This window comes from Eubalaena glacialis, chromosome 19, assembly GCF_028564815.1.
Source record: "Eubalaena glacialis isolate mEubGla1 chromosome 19, mEubGla1.1.hap2.+ XY, whole genome shotgun sequence".
Taxonomy (NCBI): domain Eukaryota; kingdom Metazoa; phylum Chordata; class Mammalia; order Artiodactyla; family Balaenidae; genus Eubalaena; species Eubalaena glacialis.
Window position 1 is genome coordinate 25,021,117 of NC_083734.1, and position 14,612 is coordinate 25,035,728.

At 36.0% G+C, this 14,612-nt stretch overlaps 1 protein-coding gene across 1 annotated transcript in view; it reads right to left on the bottom strand.

Moving 5' to 3' along the window:
* The window catches only part of BRIP1 (BRCA1 interacting helicase 1), a 194,712-nt gene that overhangs the window by 114,276 nt on the left and 65,824 nt on the right, over positions 1 to 14,612 (bottom strand). Inside the window, 3 exon segments of the mRNA XM_061175926.1 lie at positions 2,763 to 2,895; positions 8,865 to 9,064; positions 11,177 to 11,398. Of these exon segments, the coding sequence (XP_061031909.1) occupies positions 2,763 to 2,895; positions 8,865 to 9,064; positions 11,177 to 11,398 (555 nt within the window).

A 14,612-nucleotide genomic window follows, 5' to 3' on the forward strand; every position in this document is an offset into this window, starting at 1 on the left:
TGACACAGAAAGCTCGGTGTCTGTGCACCGTGCCAAACTGAATCTCGAAGACAAGAGTTTGAGGTGAAGTAGAAGAGGATAGCTTTATTGCTTTGCCAGTCAAAGGGAGATACAGCAGGCTCATGCCCCTGAAAAACTGTGTCCCCCAACCCCTGAGGATTTGGTGAGGGGTTTTATAGCAATAGTTCAAGGATGGGGTTGCTGACAAGATTAGGGTGTGTGCAGGGCCTGTACTCCTTTGATCTCATCTCAGGTGGTCTCCTAATCTTGATTAGCTTCTCTGGTTCCTTTAATCTTGCCTCCGGTAGTTTCTTGGCTTCTCCTCCCTTGTCTCTGCATCCCCTCCCTTCCCTAGCAACTGTTCCAATCTGCCCTTTGGAACCCAGGGAAGGTCATGGAGGCTGGAGTCTGTTCCCTATATACAAGAAATGGGGGACAGAAAGGCTTCCATGCCCAGGAGCCCCACGGGGGCTCAGTTTCAATTCTAAGTTTATATGGAAAGATGAAAGACTCAGAATAGCAAACACAATGCTGAAGAACAAAGTCAGAGGACTGACACTACCTGACTTTAAGACTTACTATAAAGCTACAGTAATCAAGACAGTGTGGAATTGATGAAGGAACAGACAAATATATCAATGGAAAAGAATAGAGAGCCCAGAAATGGGCCAACACAAATATAGTCAACTGATCTTTTGTCAAAGAAGCAAAGATAATCCAATGGAGAAAGGATGGTCTTTTCAACCAATGGTGACAGAGTAACATCTACATCCAAAGAAATGAATCTAGACACAGAACTTACACCCTTCACAAAAATTAACTCAAAATGGACCACAGACCTAAATGTAAAATACAAAACTATAAAACTTGTAGAAGAAAAGATAGGAGAAAATCTAGGTGACTTTGGGTTCGGTGATGAATTTTTAGTTGCAACACCAAAAGCAGGATCCATCAAAAAAAAAATTTTGAACTTTATTAAAACTAAAAACTTATGCTCTATGAAAGACTCCGTTAATAGGATGAAAAAACAAGCCACAGGCTGGAAGAATATATTTGCAAACACATATCAGATGAAGGTCTTGTATACAAAATACCCAAAGAACTCTTAAAACTCAACAATAAGAAAACAAACAACTCAATTAAAAAGTAGGCAAAATATCTGAAGAGATACCTCACCAAATAAAATATGTAGATGGAAAATAAGCATGTGAAAAGATGCTCCACATCATATGTCATTAGGGAAATGTAAATTAAAACAACAATGAGATACTACTACGTATCTATTAGAATGGCTAACATTCAAAACACTGACAACACCAAATGTTGGCAAGGATGTGGAACAACAGGAACTCTTATTCACTACCTGTGGGAATGTAAAATGGTACAATCACTTTGGAAGATAGTTTAGCAGTTTATTGCAAGCTAAACATAGTCTTACCATACAATCCAGCAATTGTGCTCCTAAGTATTTATCCAAATGAGCAGAAAGTATGTCCATACAAAAACATGCACACAAATGTTTATAGCAGCTTTAGTCATAATTGCTGAAACTTGGAAACCACCAATATGTCTTTCAGTAGGTAAATGGATAAACAAACTGTGGTACATATATACAATAAATATAGTTCAGAAATAAAAAGGAATGAGTTATCAAACCACAAAAAGACATGGAGGAACCTTAAATGTATACCGTTAAGTGGAAGAAGTCAGTCTAAAAAGACCACATACCGTATGATTACAACTATATAACGTTCTGGAAAAGGCAACACTATGGAGTCAGAAAAACAAAAAAATCAGTGGTTGCCAGAGGTTCAGCAGAGGAAATAAAGCATGCTGAAGGGATGAATAAGTGCGACACAGAAGATTTTTAAGGCAATGAAAGTATTCTGTACGATACTGTAATGGTAGATACCTGACTTTATGTTTTCATAACAACTCATAGAACTGTACGTACAACACAAAAAGTGTACCCTAACATAAACTATGGACTTTAGTTAAAAATAATGTAACCAATATTGGTTCAATTGTAATAAATGTACTACTATTGCAAAATGTTAATAATAAGAGAATCTATAGTATCTGTGAATATGTGTGTGGTTGGGGGTGGTGGTATATGAGAATTCTGTCCTTTTTGCTCACTTTTTCTATAAACCTATAACAACCACTTTAAAAGTAAAGTCAATTAATATAAACAAATAAGAACAAAAAGAGAAAGTAAAAACATTCTCACCTGCAAAAAACACAAAAAAACAACCCCAAACAAACACTCTTTTGAGAATAATGTAAGTCATGAAGGTTCTATCCAGAAAAACGTACAAAAGTAAATACTCATAAAATTTTGAATGTAATTTCATAAGGCCCACAGTATCCCACAGCCCACCCATAATCTCTATATACCCAGGTTTATAACCTCTAAGTTAAGGAGAATAAAACATGAATTTCTTATCTTTTTATTTCCCAAATTTTTAACTTTTACAATTGACAAAATATTTACAACCTAAAAATACTGACTTCTTTTAGCTTTAAACAAAGCAATTAATTCTGTATTAATTAAGCCGTATATCCTTCAAACTAATAATGCTACTTTTTCATCCATAATTTATGCCATCACTTAAAGATTATCAAACTTACATAATAAAATAAAATTTTGAAACAATTAATTGCTACTTTTTTTTCTTTTTTTTTTACTCTGGATTAACTATTCACTATTAAGTCGTTTCTAATTCACTAAATAAATTTCACAGGTAGAAAAAAAAACTTACCTGCAAAATGGGAAAAGTAGCAGTGGTTATGCCCATTTTGTATAAATTTAAGAGCATTTCACTTCCACTCCATACTTTACAGGATGATTCATAACCCCTTTCCACAAGATGTTCAGAGTTTGCTTCTAACCAACTGGAATAAAATAAAACAATTCCATCAACCAGTATCATCCTTATGTGCACTACTTCAACAGAGCAAAGAGAAATGTGATACATTGATCTGTATTCCTTGAAGCTCTGAGCACATATATGTGGATTACTTAAGACATTTTAAATAGCATGCATGTTTCATATTGCAAAATAAATATACAGCTAAAAAAGTAAGCTTTTACTCAAAAAAGAGAAAGATGCGTGTGATTCCCCATTTGTGTTTTGTGGATTCACACTGCTTTACTTGTCTGTCTCTCCAACTGACAGTCAGGTCTTAGGAGCTTATCCCAAATGCACATAAAAGGAAATACAAAAAAGCCTAATAGGGACTTCCCTGGTGGCACAGTGGTTAAGAATCCGCCTGCCAATGCAGGGGACATGGGTTCGAGCCCTGGTCCGGGAAGGTCCCACATGCTGCGGGGCAACTAAGCCTGCACGCCACAACTACTGAGCCTGCACTCTAGAGCCCTTGAGCCACAACTACTGAGCTTGCACACCACAATTACTGAAGCCCGCGTGCCTAGAGCCCGTGCTCCGCAACAAGACAAGCCACCTCAGTGAGAAGCCCGCGCACCACAACCGGGAGTAGCCCATGCTCGCTGCAACTAGAGAAAGCCCGCGCGCAGCAATGAAGACCCAATGCAGCCAAAAATAAAATAAATAAATAAAAATTTAAAAGACTAATAAAAAGATTATAGTGTTAAATATTAATACAAAAAAGAAAATATATATATATATTCATTTATACACACACACACACACACACACACACACAAAGACATTTGTACCTTCAACGAGTGCTTAAATGCCTATATTATGCCAGACACTATACTGGATAGTGGAAATACAGCAGTAAATAAAATAGGCAAGGTCCTTATTCTCATGGAAATTAGATTCTACTAAGAGAGACAGAAATAAACTTAGAAACAAATCCATGAACAAGAAAATATCAGGTAGTGACAGTGATATAATGAAAACAAACTGGATTAATGTAATCTAACTGCTACTTTAATTTCAATGTCAAGGAAGCTCTTCTTGAGGCGACATATATTCTAACTGAATACAAAAAGTATTCAGTCATGGGAGGATCAGGGAAAAAAAGAGTACTCCAAGTAGAAGAATACCTGGTGCAAAAATCCTCAGGTGATTAACAAATTTTGCTTATTTAAAGACCCGAAAGAAAGCCAATGTAGTTGGACCACAATGGGCAGAAAGGAATAATGGTATGAGCAATGTTAGAGTGATAAGCAGGAATCAGATCATGTTGGGCCAGGATAAGAAGTCTGGATTCTATTCAGAGTGCAATGGGAAGATTTTAAACAGAAAATTTTAAATAAGAGAGAGGTAATCTATTTTAAGTGTTTAAAAGATGATTCCAGTTTATAAGCCAGAATGGATTATAGGAGAAAGGCAAAAATGAAAGGAGAGACCTATTAGGAGGCTGTTACAGTTGTTCTAGTTGAGGGATGATTCTGGGATGACAGGTATGAGATTGAAGGATTTGGGATATACTGTGTAGGTGGCATTTATAAAACTTACTGATGAATTGGATGAGGTGAGGCAGTAATCAAGGATACTACTTAGATTTTTGATTTGAGGAACTGGCTGGTACTATTTGCTTAGACAAGGAAGACAGGGGCGGTGGGGGGGAGTAGGTAGGGGAAGAAAAGGAGTGTTTTGGAAAGTTGAAATTTTATATCCAAACAGAGATAGAAAGTATAGTTGGGTATATGAAAATGGCATTCCAGGGAGAGGTTGGGACAGACACAGATTCAGGCCTCATTTGCACTGCTTTAGGGTTATGTAAATTAAGGAGAGTGCAGAACTAGAAAAGAAATGAGGTCCCAAGACCAAGCCCTGAGGTACTTCAACATTTAGACATCAAAGTAAGAACTATCAAAAGCAACTGAGAAAGAACGAACTGTGAGGAGGAGGAAAACCAGAAGATGTCATGGAAGCCGTCTAGGAAAACACATTCCTGTGTGTCTGCTCTACTCTCACTACTTCACTTCTAACACCTCTGGTCTCTACACGTATGTGGGGTTTTTTCCCACACAAGCAATTCTCTGAGACATCAGATGGGTGTCCTATAATTCAATTCAATTTTGACACTAATTGGAGTTAGCACAGACCCTACTGGTTAAGCACTCAGTCTCACAAGACTGTCCCTCCCACCCCCAACCTCAGATGCCAGTTGTAAAAGTCCACGTTGTCATCTGTGCTTCTGACCAAGCAGCTATAAATCAGAGGCTCCCATGACCCCCTCCTCAAGTTTAAGCATTTATTAGAACAGCTCACAGAAATCAGGAAAACATTTACCAGTTTATTATATAATAAAGGATTAACAGTAAGATGAAGAGATATATAGGGTGAGGTCTGGAAGAGTCCCAAGCACAGAAGCTTCTGTCCTTGTGGAGGTGAAGTGCACCCCACTCCAAGTACATAGATGTGGTCACCAATGCAGAAGCTCTCTGAATCCTGTACTTTTGGTATTTTTATGAAGACTTCGTTACAAAGACATGATGGAACATTAACTCAATATCCAGCCCTTCTCCTCTTCCCAGAGGGGAGGTGGGCTGAAAGTTCCAAGCTTTTAAACATGGCTTGGTCTTTCTAGTGACCAGACCCAGCCAAGAGCCCACAAACCCATCACTTCATTAGAACAGACAGACCTGTCATCCAGGAAATCCCAGGGGATTTGGGAGCTCTGTCAGGAACTGGGGCCAAAAATGAAATAGTAGAACAGAAAATGCTCTCGGTGCTCTTATCACTTAGGAAATTATAAAGGTTTTAGGACTTCCGTGCCAGGAACTGGGGACAGAGACCAATATATTGAATACATATTTTCTATTATTCCACAGAAGATAAGACCAAAACACTTTTCATAGAGGTGGTAGTCAACAGTATCCAACAATGTTGAGAGGCTAAGTAAAATAACAGAAAAATAACCTTTGCACTTAGCAATCTCTGGATCATTGGAGATCTCGTTAAGAACAGTTTCAGTAGAATTATGCAGACAGCAACACTACTGGGATGGATAAGGAAAGAATGGGAAGTGAGAAAATAGAATCAGCAACTATAGACAACTCTTTCAACAAATTATGCTGTGAAATAGAAATGACAAACTTCTACATGGCAAAAATACCACAAGGAAAGACACAAGCATATAGCAAAATGGAGGGGAAAATGTTTGCAACTCTTATCACAAGCAAAGGGCCAATTTACAAAGAACATCTACAAATCAATAAGAAAAAGAACCATAAAAACAAGAACAAAAAGAGGACAGAAATGTCAACAGAGAGTTGACAGAAAAGGAAATATATATGGCCCTTAAAAATGCTTAATCTCACGTTAAGAGAAATGTAAATGAGGGACTTCCCTGGTGTTCCAGCAGTTAAGACTCCGCGCTCCCAATGCAGGGGCCCAGGTTCGATCCCTGGTCAGGGAACTAGATCCCGCATGCTGCAACTAAAGATCTCGCACGCCGCAGCAAAGATCCCGTGTGCCACAGCAAAAATCCCACGTGCCACAACTAAGACCTGGCACAGCCAAATAAATAAATATATTTTTTTTTTACAAAAAGAGAAATGTAAACGAGAAGTACACTGGGATACTTTTCACCCATCAGGTTAGAAAAAAACCAACTTTCAGATTCTCATACATTGCTGGTCAGAGTATAAATTAGTCTTCCACTCACCTATCTACTGTGTAAATTTTAAAAATACCTATCAAAATTACATGTAGATCTATGCTTTGACCCAAGAATCCCACTTCTAAAAATTTTGCTATAGATATACTCCCAGACATATGAAAGGGCATATGTTCAAAGTTATTCGTTACAGCAATGTAATAGCAAAAGATTGTAAAACAACCTCAATATCTATTAATCAGAGGCTGGTTAAATAAATCACTGTACATCCATGCAATGGAATTCTAGGCAACTATTTTTTTAAAACTGAGAAAGCTTTCTAGGTCTTGATATGGAAAGATCTCCAAAATATATTGTTAAGTGAAAAAAGGCAAGATACAGAAAAATGTACATATAAAGTACAATGCCTACAGTTAACAATACTGTATTGTATACTTAAAAATTTCCTAAGAGGGTATGTCTTATATTAAGTGTTCTTATCACAAATAATAATAAATAAAGAGGGCAGAAGGAAACTTCGAGAGGCAATGAGTATGTTTATGTCAAAAACCGTGGTGATGGTTTCACAGATGTATACTTATCTCAAACTCATCAAGTTTCATACATTAAATATTAATAGTTTTATATATGTCAATCATACCTCAATAAACTGGCTTTTAAAAAATAAAACATATATATTTTTTTGGGGGGGCTGCATTGGGTCTTCGTTGCTGCGCGCAGGTTTTCTCTAGTTGCGGCGAGCGGGGGCTACCCTTTGTTGTGGTGCGCGGGCTTCTCATTGCGGTGGCTTCTCTAGTTGTGGAGCATGGGCTCTAGGCACGCGGGCTCAGTAGTTGTGGCACGTGGGCTTAGTTGCTCCGCAGCACATGGGATTCTCCCGGACCAGGGATCGAACCCGTGTCCCCTGCATTGGCAGGCAGATTCTTAACCACTGCGCCACCAGGAAAGTCCCAAAAATAAAATATATTTTATGTTTAAAATGGAGAAGAAAAAAGTGTATGTATAGCATGCCATCATTTGGGTAAAAAAGGAGGGATAAGAGAAAGTATCTATATTGACTCATTTTTGCATAAATATGAACTAAATGATAAACTTGTTCAGGAAGACAGAAATTAAGCAGATGGAAGATGGGGTGGGAAAGGTTTTTACAATATACATTTGTAAACCTCTTATGTTCTAACATGTGGGTGTATAAACAAGCAAATTTTTAAAAAAATATACTGTGAAGGGAACAGAAAAGTGCTGCAATAATTGGAATGGGATGTAGTGTCAGGTAAGGTTTTTTTCCAAGGTAAAGAGATTCTAGATCAACAACATAACGTCTAATGAAAGGGAAACTATCTAATGTAAATTTCAATAAAATACTAAATCAGGACTTCCCTGGTGGTCCAGTGGTTAAGAATCCTCCTTCCAAAGCAGAGGACGTAGGTTGGATCCCTGGTCAGGGAACTAAGATCCCACATGCCGCGGGGCAACTAAGCCCACGTGCCGCAACTACTGAGCTTGTGCGCTCTAGAGCCTGTGCACCACAACTAGAGACCCTGCACTCTGCAACTAGAGAAAAGCCCAGGCGCTGCAATGAAAAGATCCCATATTCCACAACGAAGATCCTGTGTGCCACAAAAAAGACCCGATCAGCTCGGTGCTTTGTGACCACCTAGAGGGGTGGGATAGGGAGGGTGGGAGGTAGGGAGATGCAAGAGGGAAGAGATATGGGAACATATGTATATGTATAACTGATTCACTTTGTTATAAAGCAGAAGCTAACATACCATTGTAAAGCAATTATACTTCAATAAAGATGTTTAAAAAAAAAAAAAAAAAAGACCCGACACAGCCAAATAAATAATTTTAAAAATAAATAAATAAAATACTAAATCTATTATTTTACAGTATTGAAACCTTGGTTAAATGAAACTCATCAAACCAGAATCCTACTCAAACTGTAGTATAAAGCGATAAAATAAAGCCATGGTCCAGAATTTTAAAATATGTTAATTAAAACCATGTTTAGTTAATGTTCAGCCCAATATCCTACACACATCCTATGGGACTATTAAATTATTCTGCTAAATTAGGAATAAGATTCACAATTATCAATTTTAAAAATCAGTTACGTTCACTATATTCTTCTGAACAAGACAAAAGTTTGGACTAGCCTATCTCTACCTTTAATGGGCAAACAACAATCCATTTCCCAAGTAGCCTGGTCAAAGTTTACTAATTGTAAAATACTTGGCACAATAAAACATGTTTTTAATACAAAGGCAGCACAAATGACACTGAAAGACAAATGTTCTTACTTAATGAGGCTATAGCACACAGCTCGTAGGGGTTCATGGTCTTTCTTCCTTATATTATTGTTAACCATACTATCTAGTTCATCCCGAGCAAACCGAAGCTGAACTTCCTTTACACTGTAACTTGCTGATTCCCGAGCACAGTCCTCAATGTTATGAGCTTCATCTAAAATGACAACCTGTTCTTTCAGATTGATATCCATCTATAAGATAAAAGAGTTTTCCTGTAAAACATTCAGCAAAATGGATTTAACAGCAATAGGCAAGATATTTCATTTAAAAATTCACACTATAGGCCAATATCACAAGTCCAACTACATAAGCAACTGATTCTCAGTCTTACAATTTTAAAGCACTTAGGCCAACCAAATATCAGCTCAGCATTACAGTTTTCCATTTTTCACTCTCAAAATACTTGTAAACCTATCAACCAAAATAATATGTATTAAGCGAGCCAGATCAATGTATGGCTGGTTACACAAAGTGGCATAAGGGATCTCCAACATAATATAAAAAGCAGAATTAAAAAAAAAAAACCTTTAAAACTAAAATAACAACACAGGATTCAAAAGACTCTCAAAATACTAATACAATATAGTATGTATCTATTTCATTTCAGTCTCTTCTGCAACCCTTTTGAGAAGTGCTCTTCCCCAACTCCCATGTGATGTTTGCAGGACTGTTAATCTGTTAATCAAGGGACATCACCACTCTCACAATGTGGGGAGACTCAGAACCCAGGCTTGTCAATTAAATAAAGTATTCCATCCATCTATGGTCACAGTGACTGCTTCAAGAATGGGTATGAGATCCAAGCTAGGCCAATCAGAGTAATTATGGGTGACTAATGTGAAATCATATTCTTTTTTCCAGGTTACCTAGCTGGAAAAAAGCTAGCTGATTATGGTTATCTTTGTTCCTACTGGGAAGAACTTGCCTGATTACAAAGCCATCACGATAAAGAGTCAAGTATTTTTTTTTAAGCTCTATTGAAGCTGGGTTTGTGTCAAATGCAATTGAAAGAGTCCTGACTAATACAAAATGTCACAAAGCAATTGCCACTGAGTTATTCTGAGGAAATAATAATATACAGAGGGCTGTAGATGGCTGAGAAAGAACCATAAAAGAGTAGGAAATATACTGGGGTTTAAAAGATGAGCAGGATTTGGATTTGGATACACAAAGAGAGAGTAGGGCAATTCAATATCGGTGTAATCAAAAGCAGAGATACAGTAAAGAACAAGGTATCCTCAGGGGACCTTGAAGTAAGTTTTTGAAGAGCTCAAGTTGGGAGTCTGTGGCAGAGAAGGCTGAAAAGGCAGATTCAGGTCAGACTATTGATCATCTTGGGAGTAAGCTTAAGAAATATGACTTTATCCCATGAGCAAGGAGAGATATAAGAGATTTTTAAGCAGAGGAAAGATGTTATAAAAGTAATATTAAGAAGACTGACTTGGCATTGATATATACAGTTGCTCAAAGGAAAGAGACCTAGCTGAAAGGCAGCCAAATAAGAGGAAGGATAGCAGGGGTATTAAACATAATGCCTATTCATTTTAAACTTATAGAAATAGAAAGCTAATGAAAGTTGTACAGTCAGATCTAAAGAGAGGAATAACAACTGAATATATGAAGTTATTCACTTTTTGTCTTATGCTGTAACAACTGGATGTCTCTAAGAACCAGGCAGATAAACACAAATGCTGTATCCAAATTCACTTATTCAAAGTTCACAGAGCATAATTTGCATAGCATGCATATTCTCCCAACGTAAGTTCTTCAAAACACAAGATTCTTTAGATAAATGTTTTAAAATAGTTCTTTCTATTTATAAAGAGATCGCTATATAAGGGTCTCAAATGGGGGCAATTTTTTGTACCCCAGGGGATATTTGGCAATGTCTGGAGACATTCTTGATTGTGACAACTGTGAGGGTACCACTGGCACCTAGTGGATAAAACCAGAGATGCTAATAAACATCCTACAATGCACAGACAGCCCACCACAACAAGGAATTATCCAGCTCAAAATGTCATTACCGTCAAGGTTGAAAAACCCTGTTATGATTCCACTTCAGTACTAGGTCCTTAAAAGTACTTATTACTTTGGAAATTAAAATGACAATGTCTAAAATTCAGTTTTTAATACCCCCTAGAATATGTTTTCAATACTCTAATCTGCTTACACATTTCCATAAATTAAATATAAAGCAAAAAATAAAGTAAAAGACATTAAAACATCTAAAAGCTTTACATTCATCACTTATATCCCAATAGTAGGAAAACAGTTCTTTTAATGTTTACATATCTACTCACACTTTCCCTTATTTGTGCATCTAGAAGATAGTTGTAGGGACAAAATATTATGTCAGCATCTTGCATTAGTTCTCGTGCTGTGTAATATGGACATGCCTTTAGTTTTTTCCCCAAGCTGACGAATTCTTCTATATCCCAGGCCTTGCACATCCCTTGGAGAGTCTGTAATATGTGTTGATCACTAATTTTATGAACACCATGATAAAAATAGCAGGATTTTCCCTAAAAAAAAAAAATGCATAGCTGAAATATGAACCAATACTAGAACAGAAGAAATAAAACAAGTTCACCTCAGAATTTTAGAAACATCATTAAAGCCACAAAGTAAAGATTTAACAGAGACAGAGTACATACACCACATCTATAACACAACCATTTTAAAGAACTATATTAGTTAACTCAGATAGAGCTCCAGATCAGTATAGCTGGAGATACCCCAAATTAACTCGAGAAACATATTTTTAAAAGTATGTTTGTTGTGACTTTGATCTGATTAAAGTGATATTAGACAAAAATATTTCTGGAAGGATCTGGAAGGATAAACAAGAGCAATGGTATCACTAGTTGCTTTCAAAGATGAGAACCAAGTGACTTGGGGACAGGACTGAAAGACATTTTTCTCTATAGACACTTTTGTACCTTTTCAATTTGAGCCATGAGACAGTATTACTTAATCAAATATAAATAAGTAAAAACAAAGGAAGAATGGAAAGTGGGAAGGAGGGCAGGAGAAATGTCCTAGGGGAAAAAAAAGAGTATTCACTACAAAAAGTTGGAAAATACAAGAGTACCAAAAAGCCCTAAATTACCTAAAATCCCATTATACAAAGAATGTACTATCAAGATTTTGATGTATTTCATTTCACATTTCCTCTATACATATGTACTTGTGGATATATCTCTATAATGTGACCCAATTTTAAAATAATGAGAACAAAGCAAATTTTCCCCAGGCACTGAGGATTAGTAACAATCTAGCCACTAAATATTTTTTTTACAAAACTGGGATCTCCTTTTTTCTCTTAGCCTATTTTATTAAAAATCCTATCAGAAATATTTTTTCATATCACCAAGTTTTTTTTCATTGTTGCCTATATATGTACACTGGATTAATGTGCCACAGTTGATGAACCAGTTTATTACTGGACATTTAGACTGTTCTCAATTTTTGCTTTATAAATAATGCTGCAATAAGAATTTTTATGCTCATTTCTAAATATTTTCTTAGTATACAGTTTTAGAAATGGCATTATGGGATCAGAGAGTATAAATATTTTTAAGTTTCTTGAAAACCATATCACCAAATTATTCTCCAGAAAATGTATAGCATTTTACATTATCCTTTTTCCACACATTTATCAACATTATCTTTTCTTATCTTTGCCTATCTTAAAGGTAAAAATAGAAGACTGTTGTTTTGATTTGTATTTTTCACACTTTCTAGCAAGGTTTAACATTATACTGTATGAACATTCTAACAAGTTTCAACAGTAATTTGCATACCTTCTTTCATGTACTATTTACTAATGTCCTTTGCCATTCTATTATTGGAAGTAAAAAAATTTTATTAATACACACGAATCAAAAAATAAGATGTTTGATAAAATCCAGTCCTAGCAAAGGTGTGGCATATCCTATTAAAAGGTGTATAAAATTAGAAGTATAAACTTCTACATCTATTAGAAGTGCACAGGAAATTTGTCAGTAACTACCAAATAAAATTTCACCATTTAATTATATATATACTGCACTGTTTAATAGCCCCCCAAATTGGAAATAAACCAAATGTCTACCCACAGGGGATATGTTAAATAAATTGTGGCAAAAATTCATACAAAAGATATAGCCCTTTAAAAATAAGTTAGATTTGTCTATGTGCTGATGGGTTTAAGCTTTAAAAATAATCTATACACATACATTATAGAAAATACATATTTTAAATGTTTTAGAAGAATACCCATAAAACCTTACAGTAGTTCCCTTACGGGGATGGAAAGAACTGGAAAGAGAGATCTTTTCATTTAATGCCTTTCTGTAATTTTGAGTCTCTAACCATGTATATGTTACTTTTCTTTTTCAATTGTCATTTGGGACTAAGTGGTGAAATAATGAGCCATTTTAATTCATTAATTTTATATATCGAAAAAAATTAAATGTGATTTTGAAATCCAATATTTATCTTTCCCAGTTTGCTGTCCTTAACCAGTGGGGGGATATGTACATATATATGTGTGTGTGTGTGTGTGTGTGTGTATTTTTATCTATGAACTATACAAAAGGCAAATCTATGTTTGCCTTTTGCCATACACAAAAATATCTAGACATTGCTAGAAATGGAGTAAATCATAAAAAGGTCATAACCTATAAAAGAATGTCAGCAAATCCAAGGACAAGGCATGATCAGCTGAGGACTGCTAATTCTCCTAAAGCCACGCTGCTTATTGGTCCTCCAAGGTATTAAAAATAAAAATTAGGAAGAAAGGGCTCACCTAACCTTCTTTATTTGCTTCATTTTTATATTATTTTCACTTACTTTGTCTAATCTCTACTACTCTTTTTTACCCTTCATGCCATGTCAACTTCCCCACACCATGATGCCATCTTTCGTTTTTGTTTCTAGTGTAGTGAAAACAGCAATGGTTAGCAGTTAGAAGACTTGCTTCCTTTCTTGCTAATTAGTTGTCTGACACTGGGCAAACTTCAGGGCCCATTTTTCTCATGTGACTAGGCATCAAAAGAGTAGTTGAATTAGAAGCCTTTTAAGATTCCTCTGACCCACTGACTATGCCATTTCTAAGGTTCCTTCTAGCTCTAAAATTCTATGATTCTGAGGTCAAGAGACAGTTGGAGATGTGCCAACTATCTTTCATACTGAGCTTGATACAGATTGAGCTTAATAATATGACATTCACCATTTCTTCATTCCAGGTATCTTCCATACTATTCTGAAAGCTTTTATTTGTACAAAATGATCACTAAGGTGCCTTCAGAGTCCATGGTTATGGACTGTTAAATCTCATCTTAACAAAAAATAGATATTCTTCTATACCTAAAATAACTTTTTAGAGTTATTTCTAGGGCTAGTTAAGATTATTTTTTTCTTAGTTGAAAAAAAATTTAACTTTCAGCAGATAAGTGCATTGCTTTTCCAGTATAGGAGCATAAAAGAAACAGTGAACAAAAACACATGTGCCTTTGGATCAAGCCAAAAACTCAGAAAGTTTACACTTTAAGGGCACTTAGAATGACACTGCTGTGGAGGCTGATAGCAAAACCAGAAAAGCTCATCCATTTTAGCAGTGTAATATAACCCTGAGGGGAGTCTGTCAATTGAAGCGTTATCACACTTTAAACTCTTTTTCACTCAAACTGTCAGGTATCTATTTATCATTTCTCTTTGGTAATTCAGCCATCGTAAACATAGACACCTTTAGTG